At 35.8% G+C, this 21,718-nt stretch overlaps 1 protein-coding gene across 1 annotated transcript; it reads right to left on the reverse strand.

Annotated features, from left to right (window-relative positions):
- Positions 1-1,609: 1,609 nt before the first annotated feature.
- On the reverse strand, positions 1,610-20,472 carry LOC125655928 (golgin subfamily A member 6-like protein 22). The gene is made up of 6 exons (XM_048886466.2): positions 20,285-20,472; positions 18,845-19,322; positions 13,928-13,963; positions 13,726-13,797; positions 6,665-7,401; positions 1,610-3,556 (listed from the first exon to the last, which is right to left on the reverse strand). The coding sequence occupies exons 2-6, from the start codon at positions 19,302-19,304 to the stop codon at positions 3,116-3,118; spliced, it is 1,746 nt and encodes a 581-aa protein (XP_048742423.2). The 5' UTR covers positions 19,305-19,322; positions 20,285-20,472; the 3' UTR covers positions 1,610-3,115.
- Between the last annotated feature and the right edge of the window lie 1,246 nt (positions 20,473-21,718).

The raw sequence follows: 21,718 nt of genomic DNA on the forward strand, positions 1-21,718 counted from the left end.
CCTCCCTTGCATGTCTGATGCCGCTACCACCTTTCAAAAATACCCGGTCACGGTTTTTCACATAATAATGAATTTACAATTAATGATAAAATTATCACGAAAATTTTTATCAAGTTTTTGCTTTGAATTTTAATGAAGTAATATGATGATCGAGCTTTAGGTCAAAATGAACAATACGAATGGATTAAAAGAAATAAGATTTGACAGAAATGTGTGTTAGAAATAATGAAGCCTTAAATAAATATATGTATTTCACAAATTCCTAAACCACACTTTTTAGCATCCAGCTGTCAAAGAATAGGACATACATTGATAACCTTATAGGGTGTGGGCACAAATAATTGACTCGGAGAATAAAATGCAAACAAAACTATGTATGTTTAGTGTAGATCCGTGGTCAAAGTGACGCGAAGTTTAAATCCTTTAATTAATTCTCGTTTCTGAACCTTAACATTGTTCAATACCGTTTAGTCATAGATTGATTTGACATAGAGATAAATTTGATTTGATGATAAACAAAAGGGGACTTCGAATACAATTATCGTTTTTGTATAATTTGTATAGAAATCATTAGCCATTAAAAGATGGGTCGAATTTGTGATCTCAAGTAGTTTTTGACTGTGCATAAACATTTCTCTCTTGTAGTGCATGTGATTGTTTGTGATTTTTTTATGTACAGCAAACAGAAGAAAAAAAAATTAGGTACCTATATATATATGAAGGAAAATAAACACATTGCCGGGGTTCCCATGCAGCCATTTCATCCAGTAGGTCTGCGTTCAAGATCGTCGTGGCTAGCTTAGGTGCTAGGTATGGGGACGGATTTGTGCCATTTTACACTTTATCGTCTTTTTGTTATTTCAAGACGAAAAGACAACAAAGCGATATTAGCGACTTTTCGTCCCCAAATGAAAAGACAACTAAATTATAAGATTAGCTACTTTTCGCCTCGAAATAACGAAAAGACGACAAATTGTAAAATGGCACAAATCAGGCACCATACCTAACCTCTAGGATAGCTGCTACGATCTTGAACGCAACCCTGATAATTGGTAAAATTTGAAATTCATATTTACTCGGTGACGTTCCGTTGTTCATTTCCTCGTCAAAGAGAACAATGTGCGTATGGATTTTGATAAATATAGTCCGACTATTCTAACGGCTGGGAATACTCCGAAAGAAATGAAAGTAATAAATAAATTTCGCTTTTGAAAATACATGAAGGTATGGACAGTAATACTTCACGCCAGTCTACTTTTCAATGAAGCGTTAGTTAACCCGCCCTTCTATGATAAACTGGCGTAAAGCGTCGTATTTCCTGCCCTCGCGTGTTTCCAAAAATGAAATTTATTTCTTAAATATCCACATACTGTAATATACGCGTATTTCAATGTACGCACATTATAATATACGCAAAATGTAACGCATGCATACTTTCACATACACATATTGCAATTCATGCACAAATGACCCGTCAAATCCGCACAGCGATATTTGAAAATTATCATTGTGTGATACCCATGTAAAGCCCAAGCACAATGGAATTAATCACACACAGAATACACGATTCTAGTGCGAAATCAGGGTGTTCTAACGGAATCTTGATTCAAATGTGCTAGATTCAGAAAGATTTATTTGATACAAAACATTAGCAAATGCAATAAATATCTGAAACATTTCATCATGACAGAAAACAGTCATTAATATAAGTTATAGTGTTTTGTTTAACTCCTAATGTTGTTGATAAAAAATCTGGAACTTAAACAAAGATATTGAAAAAATACATTTCACCAAAAACTACGGTATAATGATAATAATTTGAAATATTTTAAAAACTTATCACACATAGTATAGATAAATCAAAATAGAGTACTCCAATATAACAAGTAATGTCGTTTCTATTACAGTGATTTAGTTACACAGACTTTTTATGTACACATTTAAATCAAAGTAGAATCATTCCATGGATATGTACATGTACGAAACATTGACATGATATATTCAGAGACACACAATGTCCGTTTCGGACATGTAAATTACACGTGGTATATGGACTAGGATACAGAGCGATAACCCACATTGGACGGACTACTGGGATGTGAAGCGTACAATTGTACAAAAAAAATCACAAAACTCAAGTAGTAGATGTACATCTGTATATGAAAATAATGAAAGTATACGTTTGTTTAAATAAGTAAGAGTTAAATATATTTCAAATCAATTTCAACTTTTGTAATTCTCTCTAACAAGTGGTTAAGAATAATGATTAAAAAAAATTCCAATCATGAACATATTTTCCGAATAATCATTTACATTTCCGGACAGTAATTCATTCAATGGAAAGGATTCATTCCACTTGACTGACTGGGACTAAAATAGTTCATGACCGAGACACACAAGTTGTCACTTCATCCTTTTTTTTTTTTTTAAATAGAAGTATTGATTGTAACCTTGCACTGATAAAAAATGGAAATCTTGTAGTGAAGAATAAACCCCCTATCAATTTAAGATTTTGAAGTTTGGGCAAAGGAACATATCTTAGGATGTTTTTACTTGTCAAGAATTATAGACATTTGTGAAGTGAACTTTTTCCCACTGCTTTATTTCTCCCCTTTTCCCCGACGTTGAAAAGCTGTGCAATGTAGTTTTTATACATACGATTAACCCTCATAACATGAGGCATTTAAGGAACGATACAAAATTAAGTCCTGAGTGTGATGCAGAGTCCCTAAATACATTAACGTTATTCTAAAAATCATATTCCATTTATCAATTACCATGGCAGTTTACGTATTGTTTGCAAGCAAACATATTTACTTGTAGAATTGATTATCAACTGATACTTTCATTATCTTACATACTAAGCAAATGTACATCTATCAATGACTAGCTGACAATGATCACACTTGCTTTGATGAGCTGGATTCAATTAAAAATATAATTTAACAAGTAACAATACAATGGTTTGTCGTGAAAATCAAAGAGAAGTCCGTATTTTCAATATAGTACTCAAAATTTTTGACTTCTGAAATCAATGAGAAAAAAAGTACAAAAATAGGAATAAAAAGTACTCCCATTTAGCACCTCTGATGCAGAACAAATTCTAGATAAAAGACTACAGGATGACACATGACTTCGATGGCTGGTTCCCTCCATCACCTGGTGCCCGTTCCTCTCTTTTCTGTAACTCTGTTTTGGTTTGCTGTAGCTCTTTGTTGAGGGAGGTGATCTGCTTGTCTTTCTCCTCATCTTCCTTTGCCAAACGAATTAGCCTTTTCTCCAAGTCGGAAATCTTTTGAGCAGATGCCTCACTTCCGGTTCCGTTGGAGGTCTGGATCTTTAGCTTTTCTAACTCTGTCTCCAATTTCTTGATTTGCTCTAATTTTTCCTGATTTTCTTTCTCCGTTTGAGATATTTTGGTTTCTTTTTCCTTGATTTTTTCATAATCCTCTTTCATTTTTTCCATACTCTCCTTCAGTTTAACATTCTCCTCTATCAGGGATTTCATGGCTTCCTTGTCTGCATTCTGATTGACTAATGTGGACTCCATCCTCTCCTTAAAGAAAAGGAGATAAAATGAAAAAATATATATATATACATGTATATTGATGGAGATACACAGGTACATATGTGCAATTTGGGGGTCTGAAATGCAAGCATTCATCGAAGGAAGGGCATTGTGACTCATACAAAACAAGAAAAACGCACACGTTACGTTACATGTAATATAATTTAATAGACGTGCACTATGCTTAAAGAGTAGTCAGGGTTTTCACACAAAGTGCACAAGCCCACTAAGACAAGTACACTATGTGTCAAAATTTTAACCCTCTATCTCGATATAGTGTGTGCTGAATGTAACATTATTATGATTGAATTACACTATAACTTTCAATATTTTTTTTCTTCAAGATGTTACATATACATGGATATATAATGTAAGTTTGGTATGGAGGTAAGGACAAAAACTCCGACAAATTAAAGTTCCGATTGCTGTTTGGTGCGGGTATTGTAAACACGATATCGATTAGTTTGTTATTTCATAGGTATGCAAGTGTCAACTCATTTTATTGTTAATCCAATATCTGGAGAGTTTTCTTTACAATGATTCTATTATCTAGTGGTAAACTTTAGTTAATATATGCAATTTCTCCTTGTGTAGTATATTGGCTCAATGTTCAGCGTGTTGGTTTAACAAGCGAGCAGGCGAGGGTTCGAGTCCGCGAAAGGCCATTTCTTTTCCTGAATTAACGGAGTAACTTCTGTCTATTCTATGAAGATGTAGTATATTCCTGCACTGTGCAAAAATAGTAGGGCATCGAAATATAAGGTAAGAAACGTACAGGAAGCACACCTGAGTACAGGTCCCTGACGAGACTGTAAGGTGCATACCGCCATTTAATCAACTTTCGCGGCAATCTTGGCATTAAGTGATTGCGTATGAAAATCATGATATTAAACTATTAAACCAGCCTGTATTTTGACCAATATTGGGATATAGAGGTCTGTAGCAGTCAGTGTGTCTGTAGTTTAGTACCAGCTTCACCACAGAACACGAGCACAGATACAGGGTAGCAGGACCGTGTGGATTTTACCTCTCATTAAGAAGAGATACCGTATTATCCTCCAATATCATTTAGTCACTAAGCATGACTTTCACTGGAAACCAATTAGAAGTTAATGAAAAACCAAGGACCCTCATCAGATTTATATCAAGCCAAGTAAGAAGATGATGTAAAGAATTTTGAGCAGCTTCGGTCAGAAAGCTATTTCACAATATACTGCCAAATCGTTCAGAAACATCAATCCATTCCCTAAAGTATCGTTCATAGACCACATTTCATCCACTGTATGAGCTTAAACTTGTTAGACCACATATACACCTATACAATTTAGAAGAAGAAAAAAAAACCATATCGACAATTATCAATTTTGTAATTGGTAAAACTTTGATGCAAATCCATTTATACTTGTACGTTTTGCATTGTATTTCTATCGAACAAATATATAGGAAAAACTATCACTTACTTGCTAAAAGTAAGAAACCCTTTAAAGAAACGAAGAACCCCATTACGATGTTGGTGTACTCTATTGGTAAATATGAAATACATTCTTTTATCATATAACACCCCCCCTCCCCTATAGAAATATTAACAATTCTAAACTAGTAAACTTGTCTGTTCCCCGGAATGTATGCGCAAGTTTCAAGATAAAGAATTTATCTGTGTAGGATGTGCATTTAGTGAGGAAAACGATACAAACTATAAAAGATGGCATATCTTTAAAGCTGTTAATGTATCCATGGATACATAATACATTTTCTTGATTAATTTAATGGAATTCGGAATATGAAACTTGGTATGTGAGTATTTTCAGTTATACAGTAATGTGCCAAACAAAGTATGATCGAACACTGAAGGGATGCCACTGCGCATGCCTGGTCTACCATACACCAACCCACGCTTACAAAGTGTTTACCTTTTGTAACCAGACATGCGCACTGAAAGTCCGGAAGCAAACCAGGCATGCGGACATTGTAACTCAACCAGACAATTATTACGGTCGCGGATCGAAATAGACCATGACATGACAATTGGTGTATTCGGGGCCTACATCCGATGTTGTTTTATTTTATGACTTGACGGAACAGGGCAAGTGATTTTCCGATCGGGTTATTTGTCCCACTATCCACGTGTATAACAATTGTTTAGCGCCTTACTATGTACGAGAGTTGTGTAATGGGAAATAACTCGTATACAGGTCGACACTTACATGATCGGTATTTTTAAAGGGGGTAATTACCATCCATTTTTGACCGCAAGTTCGTGTCTATATTGACCGTTACGTCGGCAGGCGCGCATTAGCAAACATTGACGCTATTGTGAGGTCACGTGGACATATTACTTACTCCGCGAACGTTAATGTTACGTTCAGCGACGTATGAATATATGAGATGTAAAATGATATAGGTTATTTATAGAAACAATTGTACGTGCACACAAGGGGGGTCACATAGTGACGCCTACCCAAGTAGAAATGGACTATGGCAATGTTAGTAAACGTTACGATAAATTCATATCAATTATTCAAGTAAATAAATACAAACAGCAGCAAGAACTGCAACGTGTACATGCACGTGTTAGTTATCCGTACACGTGATGACGAAACGTTTAATTAAAGTTCTCAGTGCGTAGGTACATGTGCGTATGCCTAATTTCTCATTAAAGGTTTCATGAAGAATTTTCCGGGGTAAACTACATGTAATTATATCTGCGGCATATTAGCATCAGATTGACTGATATGGGAATTATTTCGAGATTAGATGAATTGTTGTGCGTAGATACAATCCCTCGTGGACACCTGGAGATTAGCTTCATGTAATTATTTTTTTTCCAGGTGACACAGGTGGTCATTAAAAATTAGATGAAATGTCAGGTATCATGGCTCTATACCAGCACCAGATACATGTATGTAGACACCTGGTGTGAATAACATATGAGCAAAAATTTCTCATTTAAGTCATGCTGAACTTCTAAAAGTATATTGTAGTGAGTAATTACATTTAATAACTATATACTCTGTGTTGTATTAAGTTGTATATGACAAATTCAAAAGTTCTTCATGTGCATGTGTAACTGTTAAATTCATTCTAAGATATACATACTTCCTCTTCCTTTCTCTTCCTCTCCTCTTCCTCGGCCTCTCTCTGTTTCCTCTCCTGTTCCTCAGCTTCTCTCTGTTTCCTCTCCTCTTCCTCTTTGAGTTTCATCTGTTCCTCTTCTTCCTTTAATCTTTGTTCCTCCTCTGCCCTTTTCTTCTCTTCTTCGTCAACTTTCTTCTGTTTTTCTGCCTCTTCTTCTTTCAATCGCTGCTCCTCCTCAGCTTCAACCGGCTTCTTCTCTTCTTCCATTGCTTCATTTATCTTTCTTTCTTCTTCCTCTTCTTCCCTCCTTTTAATTTCCTCTTCATCCTTCTGTTTTTGATCCGCCTCTGATTTAGTTTCCTCTATAGGAATCGTTTCAGATAATGCTTCATTTTCCTCCTCTTTCTTTTCTTCATTTTTCTCTTCCTTCACCTCGCCCACCGCCTGTTCTCCCTCTTTAGCCACAACCGCTTCTTTTTCACCTTCCATCAAAGAAGAGTTCTCTGCTATTTTTTCAACTTCAGTTTTTTCTGGATTGTTCTCGGCGATTGTATCACTTTCGGCTGGGTTTTCAACCTCTTTGCTTTTAGAATCTTCTTTTGCTCCCTCTGAATTGTCTAGGTTTTCTGTTTTATTAATAGTTTCCTCTTGTTTTTCTGTCACATCCTTGGTATCAGGTTCAGTTTTAGCGCCCTCCGTCTCAGAAATGTCTGGCTGTGACGCCTCTTTCTCAGGAGCACTATGTTCCAATTTCTTCTCTGTAAAGGAAGACACTCAATAGGATTAAACTAGTCTATACAAATTCATGTATAGCAAGCAAACACCTACCATCATTCACGAATGATTTTAATGGCCTGTCACTCAACCCATGTTTAGTAAACACTTAATAATATATAAACCCTTGAGAAATCAGTTTATCGGTAAATTGCTGTCAGAGATGAAGAAGGCACAGCCTTTCACCTCAACTTGGCAGAATTATTATCGATCATTGAATTAAAGTTTTCACCTTTAAGTATCACATATTGAAGATTTCCAATATTAAATTGTACTTTTTCGGTATAAGCTATTCAATAATTTGAAATACTGTACTTAACTTGCCTATTTTAAAAAATACAAGGGTAGCTGAAACTGAGATTATTTTTTTAATAAAGGGAATATCGTTTGTTTAATTTTTTGTCTATGGTAATCTGGTGTTAGTTAATACGATAATAAAGGATTCATTTTAAGTTTGTTTTTGAGTTATTTATAGTTTTGATGGCCTCTTTGAATGAAATACAACACTAGCTAAAAATTTGTTGCTTTATTCATTATTTTCATATTGGAATAAGAACGCCCGTATCCTATGATGAAAATGCAACGGGTGACTTTTACATGCATAACTTTAAAACTATAGTTGTCAAAAAATCTTTTTTTTTTCTCAAGCTAGAGTATCGGTTCTTTCTCAATCTGAATGTGTAATTCTCCTACTTCCGGTATGTGTTATAGAATTTGAACCTCACTTTATCTGACAAAATGCTGGTGTTTTTTTTTTTTTTAAATAACCACAGCTATTCCATAGGTAGCAAAATAAGTCATTTGCTTTAAAATCACACTTCTCATTTCAAGCCTAGTCTTCAGATCCTTGCATGAGGCTGATAAAAAAACGCGGTACCGGTGGTCATAAATCATCATATTACATGTAGGTCTTTCTCTAAACCTATAATAATTATAAACACAGACAGAGGAGATGTGGAGGAAAACACACTCTCCGCTTTGATTGTTTTTAACTGCTCCACGATTTCTACATTCTCTTTGCTAATCAATTTTACAGAGTTATATTGTAATCAAGAAGGCATACTTTTTGGTCAAAATCATTGACTAAGCTTTACAATAATAAAAATTATAACTAGCCAGCTCTAAAGCCCACATTTATCAGATTACAATATTGACACGAGCACTTAAAACTCACTTGAAATTAAAAGGAGAATTTAATGTTAAACATCACGAATATTAGCTAGATATCTAGATAAGTAAACATTTACCATTCATAAACATGAAAAGGCCAAGAAATTCAATAAATTCAAAATAGCAGTGCTCTCTCTCTCTCTCTCTCTCTCTCTCTCTCTCTCTCTCTCTCTCTCTCTATATATATATATATATATATATATGCTTTTATTATTAACCAGTGTGTTCCAAGCAATGCATAATCGCGGTGGTTGAACGGGAAGTTCCCATTCGAACTCATTCATGAAACACTATTAATCATGTAGCTTTTTCCAACGATTGAATTCCGTCTGTATAATAAGTAATTACCCAATCATAAGTCTGTGTATCAATATCACAAAGCAAACAGATCTATCAACTTCCCATTTCTCTGACACCATCATTGAACCCTGTTATGGCAACATTGTTGTGCTTAGCAATTATCAGAATCTTCATAATGCCTCAGACTTGCAATCAATTTGCAAAACGCTTGGCATTACGGAATAAATCAACCACCTGCTCGGGGGTATAAAACCCCAGTCTTACTGCTAATTAAAGTTTCTATTTAGTTTCCTGGCAGTTACTCAATACATGCTTTTAAGACGAAAAAAAGTTTCAGTGTATTTCCAGTAATTCAGCATTGACGTATTTGCTATCTAGTTGTGGCGTATAATTGCGATATCAAATTCAAAACGGATCATACATTGCGAAATTTTCTCAAAGAATCACCATTTCGAAAGTCAGAAAATAATCAGAAAAAAACTAGAATTATTTCTAACTATTGTAAGATATCCTTTCCTTCTTTTATTACTTTTTATCTTGACACTTAAACCAAATATATAAAGTTTACAGAAATTCAAAAAAAAAACCCTCGAACTCCAAATTTGCTCGTAGAATATTGTGACCTACTTGTTGCCGCTCTAACTCAGCAGTTCAAGCATTTTGTAGAAATTTTATAGAATTTACAATGATCAATACAGGTACAAGTACTACAGTAAAAAATGTTCCTCGATAAAATATAACCAAAGTATGTCAATTAAAATCCACCCACGGGACTGCACGAAGCTGTGATATTCATTCTCACCACAGTCTTAAGTTTTATCACTCATTACAGCACTCGTGTGAATTGCCGCAGAAAGAGTGATTTTACATCCATCTCACCGATCAGGTAATTTCTTATCTAAATCTAATTCTTGTCTGAGCTACGGTGTCCTTGTTTCGGAGGTCAGGGTACATTGAACGTACATAGGCTTTTTTAACCTCCAGAGTTAGGGATGAGTTGTTCCGCGGGATGGGGGTTTGAATCTGATCATTGGTCATTGCAGATAAACCAGTACGTGTCTAGATGTACTATTCCACAGTTAGAGTCTGCAATGTTACTCAGATGGGGGTGATTCACGTACCTGAAACAGCACCAATGTATATACCTGAAGAAAAAAGTTTCATTGGAGAGAGATGTAGTTTCATGTATTAATTTTTGAATTACTTCGACATCGTATGGAAATAGCTGATCAGGAGAGTGTTCGAGGCACAGTCAAAATGTATAAATCCCACGTCAAATAAGCGAGTCTGCTGTAGGATGGGAAACAGCCTTACAAATGGAATAACCCACATCTGATTAGATTTAGCGTCCATAGAATTGAACGGAATATCCGTCCTTAATAATCCTACCCCCCCCCCCCCAAAATAATACGAAAAAAAATTATTAAGAACTAATTCTTTAGCGCGCGTTTATACAGATGTAATGTGGTAAATGACGAATCTTGAGTAAACAGTTGTTTACAGATAATAAAAATAAACATTCCTCTTTCAAATGAATGATAAGTGAAGATAACGAATGGTGATTAATCTCCTGAATCTCATAAAGAATACAAGAGCAAGAGAAACCTAGGACAAACACGGACCCCTGAACACACCAGAAATGGAATGTGCCTAGGAGGAGTATTCACCCCTTGTTGACCGGTCACACCCGCCGTAAGCTCTCTATCTTGATCAAGTAAACGGGTTGATTCGTAGTGTAAAGAACAGCCGAAATGTAAAGTGCAAAATGTGGTTTTTGGTTGCAAAAATCAAAACAAAACTCATGAAAAGAAATGGACAATAAATCCGTCCAGGAGTGGAGAATTGGGTCAGGGCGGTGTTCCAATCTGCATTACACTGTATACATGGGTATGTGCATCCAGTGGAAATTTTGCCTTGCCTAATTCCACATGTACAACTCAACCTAAAATAAATTCTCGTACAGGCGTTTTTTCTACCGGTAGATGTGAGTCCCCACATTAACAACTGACATATTTGATTCTTCCACGATCCCTCATGAAATAATGATTATCAGACATGTTGAATCTAAAGTGGTCCATACAGACAAAATCATTTGATTACCTTGTGTTAAAATATTCATAGAACCTTAACAGCACTGTGAATGTAAATGTGTATTGATAAGTAATGTACTTTATCAATTGTTTGACCCCAGACGTAAAAAAAAAAAAAAAAAAAAAAAAGTATAAGTTGTTTATACTATTTTTCTGCGCAAGTCGTCAAATTTCTTCTTTTTATAAAATTAGGATCAAATGCTTACATTATATATGGATGTCTCAAATAAAATCAAAGTCTAGAAGAGATTTTTTTCTTTAGTGAATCCTGATTTATTAAGCTGTACTTGTATGTACATGTAATGTATGTAACAGGACTGGAAAAAAGTTGACTTGACACCCAACCCGAGACCCCCCCCCCCCACCCCCCAATCTCCCACTATCTGCTCTTTCTGACACAATTTGATTTAGCGGGTTGATGTACCGCCCACAATGTGATCTACCGGGGTAATGTATCTCTCACAATCGGATCTACCGGGCTAATGTATCTCTCACAATGTGATCTACCGGGCTGATGTACTGCCCACAATGTGATCTGCCGGGCTGATGTACTGCCCACAATGTGATCTACCGGGCTAATGTATCTCTCACAATGTGATCTACCGGGCTGATGTACTGCCCACAATGTGATCTACCGGGCTGATGTACTGCCCACAATGTGATCTACCGGGCTGATGTACCGCCTACAATGTGATCTGCCGGGCTGATGTACTGCCCACAATGTGATCTACCGGGCTAATGTATCTCTCACAATGTGATCTACCGGGCTGATGTATGTACTGCCCACAATGTGATCTGCCGGGCTGACGTACTTCCCACAATCTGATCTGCTGGGCTTATCTACCTTTCTAACTCTAATTGTAGGAACGTATTGCACATGACTTGTGGATAAAATTCCAACAAACAGGACTGCGTGTTTTGAATACAGTTTACATTAAGGTGTACTACACGCACGGTTTATACATTAAGGTGTACTACACGCACGGTTTGTACATTAAGGTGTACTACATGCACGGTTTATACATTAAGGTATACTACATGCACAGTTTATACATTAAGGTGTACTACATGCACGGTTTATACATTAAGGTATACTACATGCACAGTTTATACATTAAGGTGTACTACACGCACGGTTTATACATTAAGGTGTACTACATGCACGGTTTATACATTAAGGTGTACTACATGCACGGTTTACACATTAAGGTGTACTACATGCACGGTAATGAATTGAGAATAAGCTGAAATAGGAGGCGTAAAATCATCATTAACAACTGTACCTGTTATAAAATGAAACTTTGCCTACCTTAATTCTTAGCTTAGTACTTCTCGGATGTGAATACACAGTATGTAACAATCACAAATGTAACCATACAGGGTAATCCAAAAGACACATTTATTTAATATCCAGCACTTCATATGATTTCCTATTTGCTCATGAAACCTGTTGGCTAATTAATTGAAGCAACTCGCTTTTTATTCATAGACCCACTGTCTGTACTAGCCCGTTACCTGAAATCCTAGAGGAATTTGTGTTGGCTAAGTATTCACCACAGGTTAAAGGAAACCTATTCCCATGGATCAATATTAACTAAGTTGATCATTAACAGAAAATAGCCGAAACTCTGATTTATACGGTAGTCACAGAAACTGTTGCACCACACTACCAGCATAAACGCATTTCACACGATAATTCTAAATGTCATCTAGAACTGTATATTTGTTTGTGTCCACTAAACACCAGTTTGCACGAATCCTCAGAATACCTGCTGGTTACAGGTATCGATTCTTAATCACTCAGTTTTCTCTTTCTGTTTTCTAACAGCTAGTGTTGAATTGACGTCCCTCCTTTGATACAATCAGTACATATTTCCAAATTCCAAATCTATCTTTAAAAACATGTTAATTCTAAAGCGAAAGATTAACAAAGTATACAAAATATACACATCTTGTTCCTACTATCAATCTCCACTCTGTTGACACACTAGATAGAAAAAGACGACCGGCGTAATCTTATGGGATTTAAATCAAACTTTAAGTGTATCAATATCAGCCATTGCAATATTTGGTCAATGCGCCATTCAAAGCCATTTTAACAATTTCCTTGGACAAGTTCATTCAAAGCACCAAAATTACCTCCCTTCTCCACGACGTGTATTTAAATCAGACTTGTGTGTTTCTTGTTATTAAAGCAATGGTAAAACGCCCGAGAAAAGGAAAAATTACAATTTGCAGATATGAATTTAGTTCAGTGTTATTTTAGTACAGACAATATTGATTTCTTACACATCGTATGTAATGTGTTACCTGTAAATCAGATTTATTATGTATGGTTTGCCTATTACGTTACAAATACCTAATCCGGTGTCGACACCGTCTATGTTCGCTTCTTGCATGCACATATTTTTACCCTCTTTTTGGATCAATGTTTTCATCTACAATTTGTATTGAATGTGAAATTAATTTTCTGCAACATGCTCGTGATATATGTAGGTAATTTAGTTGGATCGTAGATCAAAACTCTCTTTAAAACCAGCATGTTCTACTGGTCCCGTGTGAGGATGAGAAAAACGGACACATCGATTGTACTATATTTACATTTAAACTTTCATTGTTTGTAAATCTAGATACAACACTGCAATAAACGCGTGATATGTTGGGGTTGGGGTTAATAAATTTGGCAAGCAGGTCAACCAGGCAGTACATATCTATACTTGTTCTTATAGCATTTAAATGAAACTGTACCTGGGTCCTCTGTGGCCTCCAAAATATCTTTGATTTGTTCATCCAATGTCTCCTCATCGCCCGCCGGGGGCTCTTTAAAAAACAGAAATGGGACGTATTATAAGGCGAATAATAGTGCATTTATTACAAGTGACTCGATGGAGAATGATTTATTGATAGGATTATAGAAGTGAAAATAGAAGAGTTACCACTCTTATATTACCTTTCGAAGTTTCTGCAGCTTTCTCGAGCTCGTCACCTTAAAACACAGAATAAATGACTATGTTAGGGACGTCAGTAGTTAGCAGTTGAGGAAAAGCCGAAGCCCCCACGGGGTCGTGAAGAGGCGAAAGAAAAGGGTAATTTTGTGTGTGTGTGTGTGGGGGGGGGGGGGTCCTATTCTTAAGGTTAGGAATGTTTTTTCTTTGAATGACACAAATTGTTGCCTTCTGCGAGCATTTTGTGTGATCTATTGTGAAAATTTGTATTGAAATGCCCAACATTTACATATCCAGGAAACTTGTCATATATATAAAAACTACACATGCTACACAGTAAATGAGCATTCATGAGATCTCCTTAGAGAGATAGAATAGAGGATTAACTTCAACACGATCTAAATATTGAATATTGATGTAAAGATATACAGAGTATGTACAGAGAAACGCGCCCGCCTTTATTCTCAGTCATCACAATGGCGTACTCTCGTGCAAGCGGAAAACAACATTGAATGTGTTATGGTAATCTGTATTGGTATATCAAAATAAAATTATCGTTTTTTACCAAGAAGTATTTGCTGGAAATTTCCTCATAGCAAGTCGAAAAGCATGTTAACTAAATGTACTAATTAGTGATGTACAAAACAGAGTTGTCTTTCCATGAAGAACTTGCTGGAAAGACCCGAGATATTGCGATTATCAACTACTATTCGGCTATTTTCGTAGCCGCAAATAATGTAACGAAAAGGAAAAGCGTGATCCGAAGCAGGAGAGCACAACGTCAACGAGCAGACTCGTTTTGTCACCAGGGGGCACATGTTTTCTGTTGAGAAAGTCTGCGCGGTGACGTAAAGGGGCAGTCTGATTAAAACCAGCCCCCCTTCTCCTACCTGACGACGATAGGAGAAGGGGGCTGGTTTCAATCAGACTGGTAAAGGGGCATCCTTTATACCCATGATTTTATCAGCAGACACGGGGAAACCCAGTGCTATATTTTCAATTTTTGAAAATAAAAATAATTTTACTTTCTAATCCACTACATGTATATGGACAAACAATATTTTTAAAATTTTAGGTCGGTGGGAATGCGCCCTCATTGAATCCACGCATGGTGCATGCCCTATTAGTTACTCAGTCCGTGCAACGAATGTCTCTCGCTGAAGACCTTCACAAAATTTTGATCAGACTGAATGATTAGTTGTATTTTATTTTGCATTCAATACGTTGTCCGCATTTAGTTTACAAGTAAGTACATACATGTTAATCACATTGAACATCCTAAGCAATCGTACTAATTAGTGATCTACAGAATGGTTGGAAGCGTCCATTTTGTACATTCGAGGTGTCTTTCCATGAAGAACTTACATGAAAGACCCGAGATATTGCGATTGTCTGCACATTAATGAACAATAGAATTAATTTAAGGTAAAAAAAAAAAATCAATAAATCATTTTCTTGAAAATCTGAAATATCTAATACTGATTTTAGTAAGCCAGTCCTGGTGGATCGTTATTGCATCTGTACCTGTTCATTTCATGTATTATATTCTGGTACCAATTAGTTGAAGGATGCGTTTCCAATTTGTATGCACTGTATGAAATGACAAGAGAATATGGTCAACTTGTTTTGTGCTTTATCTGTAACGTCGAACATCATATCAATGAATGCATCTTTCACAACGTATTTCAAAAGCATACGATTGTTTGAAACTAAAAACTGCTTCTAACTGAGCTTTTATGTCATATTCAATTTACTTTTTTAAGCTAGTGTTTACAAATAGTCAATTCCTGTTTAATACACCGTATCAGGTTAATTTATGAATGGGTTCAATTTGCAAGTTCGGAATGCCCGGCTGGTGGACTTACCGTTAATTAGGTGAATATAATGCCCGACTCGGGAATTTACAGTTAATTAGGTGAATATAATGCCCAGCTCGTGAACTTGCCGTTAAATATGTGAATATAATGCCCAGTACGTTAACTTACCGTTAATTAGGTCAATATAATGGCCAGTACGTTAACCTACCGTTAATTAGGTCAATATAATGCCCGACTTGTGAACTTACCGTTAAATATGTCAATGCCCGGCTCGTTAATTTACCGTTGACTGGTAAAAAAATGTCCGACTTGTTAACTTACCGTTAATTAAGTCAATATAATGCCTGACTCGTTAACGTACAGTTAGTTAGGTCGATATATTATTTACTGGCTCGTAAACTTACCGTTAATTAGGTCAATATAATGCATGGCTCGTTAACTTACCGTTAATTAGGTCGATATCAAATATCTCGTATCCTTCTAGAACTTTGAAAATGATCTTGTTTTTTACTTCCAACATGGCATACTTATAAAGACGGAGGTTCCACAAGTACCAAAACGCCTATCTTTATTACTATTCCCGACAAGATACCAGAGTTTGTCAACAAATCTAATGGAGGGGCAGGCGGCTCCGAATTTCACTCTGATCCTTTTATGATATAGGTTTTTCTGTTTCGCTGTTTCTTTGAAATTTACTGAAAAATGATAACTTCCTATCGAGTTTCTTGCTAGTCTTCATAACTACCAGTACAAGTTAACCCATTTTGATGTCTTGGTCACCCATACGAAAAAAAAAAATACATGTGGGTTCCCCTTTTATAGCCCTCACGTATATTTCAAGTGGTCACTCAGAATTTAATTACATATGTTACCATCTACCTGTAGTTCAGAAAACTTATTTATGATGGAACTTTAAAGGTAAACAAACAAGACTACTACCGAGATAGTAAATATATTTAAAGGATGTTGATTTCCTTGAAGAGATAGTAAATATATTTAAGGGATGTTGATTTCGTTGAAGAGATAGTAAATATATTTAAGGGATGTTGATTTCGTTGAAGAGATAGTAAATATATTTAAGGGATGCTGATTTCGTTGAAGAGATAGTAAATATATTTGAGGGATGTTGATTTCGTTGAAGATATAGTAAATGTATTTGAGGGATGTTGATTTCCTTGAAGAGATAGTAAATATATCTGAGGGATGTTGATTTCGTTGAAGAGATAGTAAATATATTTAAGGGATGTTGATTTTGTTGAAGAGATAGTAAATATATTTGAGGGATGTTGATTTTGTTGAAGAGATAGTAAATGTATTTGAGGGATGTTGATTTCGTTGAAGAGATAGTAAATATATTTAAGGGATGTTGATTTCGTTGAAGAGATAGTAATATATATTTAAGGGATGTTGATTTCGTTGAAGAGATAGTAAATGTATTTGAGGGATGTTGATTTCGTTGAAGAGATAGTAAATATATTTAAGGGATGTTGATTTCGTTGAAGAGATCGTAAATATATTTGAGGGATGTTGATTTCGTTGAAGAGATAGTAAATATATTTGAGGGATGTTGATTTCGTTGAAGAGATAGTAAATATATTTGCGGAATGTTGATTTCGTTGAAGAGATAGTAAAGATATTTGAGGGATGTTGATTTCGTTGAAGAGATAGTAAATATATTTGCGAAATGTTGATTTCGTTGAAGAGATAGTAAAGATATTTGAGGGATGTTGATTTCGTTGAAGAGATAGTAAATATATTTGCGAAATGTTGATTTCGTTGAAGAGATAGTAAAGATATTTGAGGGATGTTGATTTCGTTGAAGAGATAGTAAATATATTTGAAAGATGTTAATTTCGCTGAAGAGATAGTAAATATATTTGGGGGATGTTGATGAGATAGTAAATATGTTTGATGGGTGTTGATTTCGTTGATGAGATATTTGAGGGATGCTGATTTCGTCTCAGAAAAAATAGCCTAAAACTACAATTCGAAAGGATAAGTTTTATGCATGTAAATTTTATTCATTCGATCGTGCAAAAACCAGTGGATGATTTGTCCAAAGGGCGTCACGGGGTTACATCAGATCCCATTTTTGGTTGAACAGCTTTAACAAATATTTTCCATTTCTTAATTTGTTATTTGGGACCCCTTCAGCTTTCCTCCACGAAGAGAAAAATTGACATGCCCATGAAAACCACCTCTTAACTACAGGTAGGCCTACATGTAAACCTAAATTGGCTAATCTTTATATCTATCTATATTTTACCTCGATTTTAATTTTTTCGCGTGAATATATCGTGAAGTGTTCATATTTTAGCATAATATTTTTTTTGATGTGGGTCCCTTTTCACGTGAAATTTGTGTGAATTTTTGTGTGAATTTCACATGAACACTTTCACGTGAAATTCATGTGAATCTGTTCATGTAAAATTCACGTGAATCATTTTTCACATGATTTTCCAGCAAAAAGTTTAATGTGAATTTCACGTAAACTGCTTTTCACGTGAAATTCATGTGAATATTTTAATGTGAATTCCACATGAATTGCTGTTCACGTGGAAACTCATGTGAACATTCTAACGTGAATTTCACTTGAAAAGTGATTCATGTGAAAATCATGTGGATCTATTCACGTGAATCACTTTTCACGTAAAATTCACATGAAATTTACCTGAGTCATTGTATAGATGTATAACTACGTTATTGTGTATATGTATACTTATATATGTTATTGTATATATATAATGTTTTGTATGTACTATATGTACTATTCGATTGTTTAATGAATGAATAATCTACATCACTTGTGAGATAGAATTCACTCATATTACATAACTAGCACATTCGCTCTTCACGTGTTGTACTTGTTGGAGACTATGCTTGGCGTTGTGCCAATATCAATGATTTCGCCATGAAGCTTGGTAATACAGACAGATTAATGAAAGCTGACCTTTTCATTTTTTTAAATTCCCTTTCATCATTCGGCGCTTGCAGGATTCCCTTACAAAACTTCCCCCAGTCTAGCATGTCTAACATGCAGGAGAAGTTTATTGATTTATTATAACTGTCGGGGTAAGATTATTTAGAACTATGCTTCTAGCTCACCCTCTTTGGCCGGATCTGTCTCCGCTTTTGTCGAGGTCACGGATTGGTCAGCTGAATTTGGAGGTGTATATTCAGGAACTGGGCTTCCTTTCTCGGTATCCTCCCTTCCGTCCTGATTCTCTTTGGAGGATTCTTCCTCCTCTACTTTACTTCCTTCATCACTTTTTTTCACTTCCTGTTCTTTGCTATCAGTCGCCTTTTCTTCAGCTGGATTTTCCTTGCTCGGTGTCTCTTCCCCTGCATCGCTATTCATTTGGACATCCTTCTTTGGTTCCTCCAATTCAGCTTCCTTCTTTGCTTCAGTTCCATCCTGGTTATCTGTCGCTAAGACTGGAGTTTCCCCTTTCTCTTCCTTGTTAGTATCCATAGCATCTTTTGTTACATCTTCCCCCGCCTTCTCTATTTGTTCCTCGGTCTGCTTTTCCGCAGACATCTTGTTTGTTTCAGGTTCTTCTGACATTACCACAAGTTTTATCCCCTGAAATAAAAAAAACAAACCGAAAAAACATTTCTCTTGAAAGTAGGAAAACCTTTAAATAAACTTAAAACATAAGAAAAAAGACCACCCCCCCCCCCCCCAAAAAAAAGAAAAGAAAGAAAGCTGGTTTGATTCTGTCATATGTGACAGTTAACTAAAAACAAAATGAAATCTATGTGACAACGTAAGATTTTAGTTTAGCACAGTTACGTCAACCCTATGTACATCTATGTGTACAAGATACGCAGGTCAATCAAGTTCTTGTTTCATTTTTATTGACCTGTCGAGAAGGTCTACAATTACAGACCACTGGAGAAAGAAAAGAATGTACTGAGTATGAATTTCAGTTCTCTATCCTCATTCATGATACTGTGCTACAAGTTCAGCATCAAAACTAACATCTGTACAATCTAAATTGATGTCCATTTAATTACTATACAGAGTAGTTTTTTTTTTTTTTGGATCTTTACGCGTTAGCCGGGCACATATTTTGAATACATGTCCAGCTATGTACAACGTTATTTGCCTTGGCAAATTAAAAAGTTAATAGACATGTACACAACCCCTAACATTAAAGAAACCGACCCCCACCCCCACCCGTAATATCAACGAGATACTCCGAGGAAGAGGCGTTGACAAGTCCATATATTCAGCCCCGACGAATCTCTCTGACCTGACCCCCCACCCACCCATTCACTCCCTTGATACTGGAGTATCCAGATAAACGAAGAAAGGCGCGAATTATGGCTGGACATGCAGGGAGAGAAGCGACATTATTACATGTTCCAGATATTCAATTGCAAGGAAACAGTGAGAGTAGTGAATGGTCTTTAACAATACCTTTACAATAAATGACTTATACAATACATGTAAATGAAATGCAACTAAAACACATACACATGTATGTTTCCTTGGAAATCTTGTAGAGTAGTATAAACATTTCATAACATAAGTTTACTTACTTTAAAAAAAACTAGTCCTCTAGGACAACATATTCCCCACTATTACGGCATATAAAACTCGAATCTAACGAACGTTCTGTGGGTCCTCGATGAGATACTCCGGTCTGTTTTGCAATTTCCTTTCCCTCATTATTCACCTGTCTGTTGGTAATCAGAGCTTATGTGAAATTGATTAAGCATTGTAAGACTCCCAAGTACTGTGTTCAATCTGCTTTTATCACATTATGATTATCGGTCGTCCGGAACCGCCTCAGAGTATTAACGGTGATTAAAATTTGTGAGGACTGATAAGAAAATATTAAGATATTTATTACTGTTGTACTACAAGTGTGTATTTAAAAAAATATAATTCAAACTTAGATTTAGTATGTTTGTACTTGCAATACATTTTCAAATGAGTTCCATTATAGCCAGATTAAACTTTAAAACAACCTAATTTGTTCACTTTTCATTTCAACATTAATTTTGACACATTACATGCTTTTGATAAATCAAGGTTGCTCATATCCGCACCCATTTGCCAAATAGAAATGAAAATGAAGTTAAACAAAATGTGAAATCTTGTAGCTTTCTTTTATTTAACAGTGTCCCTTTATTTCAGATGACTATGACACTGTGGATTTAAATCGGTTTTCCACTTGGGTAATTACTGTAACATCTGTATTTTCATGCACACACTAATCTCTCTCTCTCTCTCTCTCTCTCTCTCTCTCTCTCTCTCTCTCTCTCTCTCTCTCTCTGTGTGTGTGTGTATTTGTGTGTGTGTGTGTGTGTATGTGTGTGTGTGTGTGTGTATGTGTGTGTGTGTGTGTGTGTGTGTGTGTGTGTGTGTGTGTGTGTGTGTGAGTGTGTGTATGTGTGTGTGTGTGTGTGTGTGTGTGTGCGTGTATCTCTGTCTCTCTGCAGTATGGTGAGGAAACGAAAAAAAAAGGACAAAATGTTATTTAGGGTTTCTTCACAGAAGTTCATAAATCTGAAATGCAAATATGTAAATGTAAGCTTTTAAGGAGCATTATGCCAGTTATAAAAAGCTGCGCATGTAGTAGATGCTGAGAAAAAAAACCCCAAAAAACAAAAAACGATTATACCAAACATTTTAGGTACAGGACAATCATATAACGTGTACATGCCTAACAGCGAAACTGTGTTCTGCATCAAGCAGTTCAACACAACTAGTGGAAACTTCAAATCCATGCTTATAATAAAAAAAAAAACAAAAAAAAAACAAAAACAAAAAAACCCAAAACCGGGAGTAAACAATCCCAGCAAATAGGAAGTAGACAAATATGGGATCTATGCAAATAAATCACACACTAGAGGGAAAAAAGGTTGAAAGGAGGGGGGGTGGGAAGGAAAGGGGGAGGGAAAATGAGACAGGAATGGAAGGGAGGAGAGAGAGAGAGAGAGAGAGAGAGAGAGAGAGAGAGAGAGAGA

Source organism: Ostrea edulis, chromosome 7 (assembly GCF_947568905.1).
Source record: "Ostrea edulis chromosome 7, xbOstEdul1.1, whole genome shotgun sequence".
NCBI classification, from domain to species: domain Eukaryota; kingdom Metazoa; phylum Mollusca; class Bivalvia; order Ostreida; family Ostreidae; genus Ostrea; species Ostrea edulis.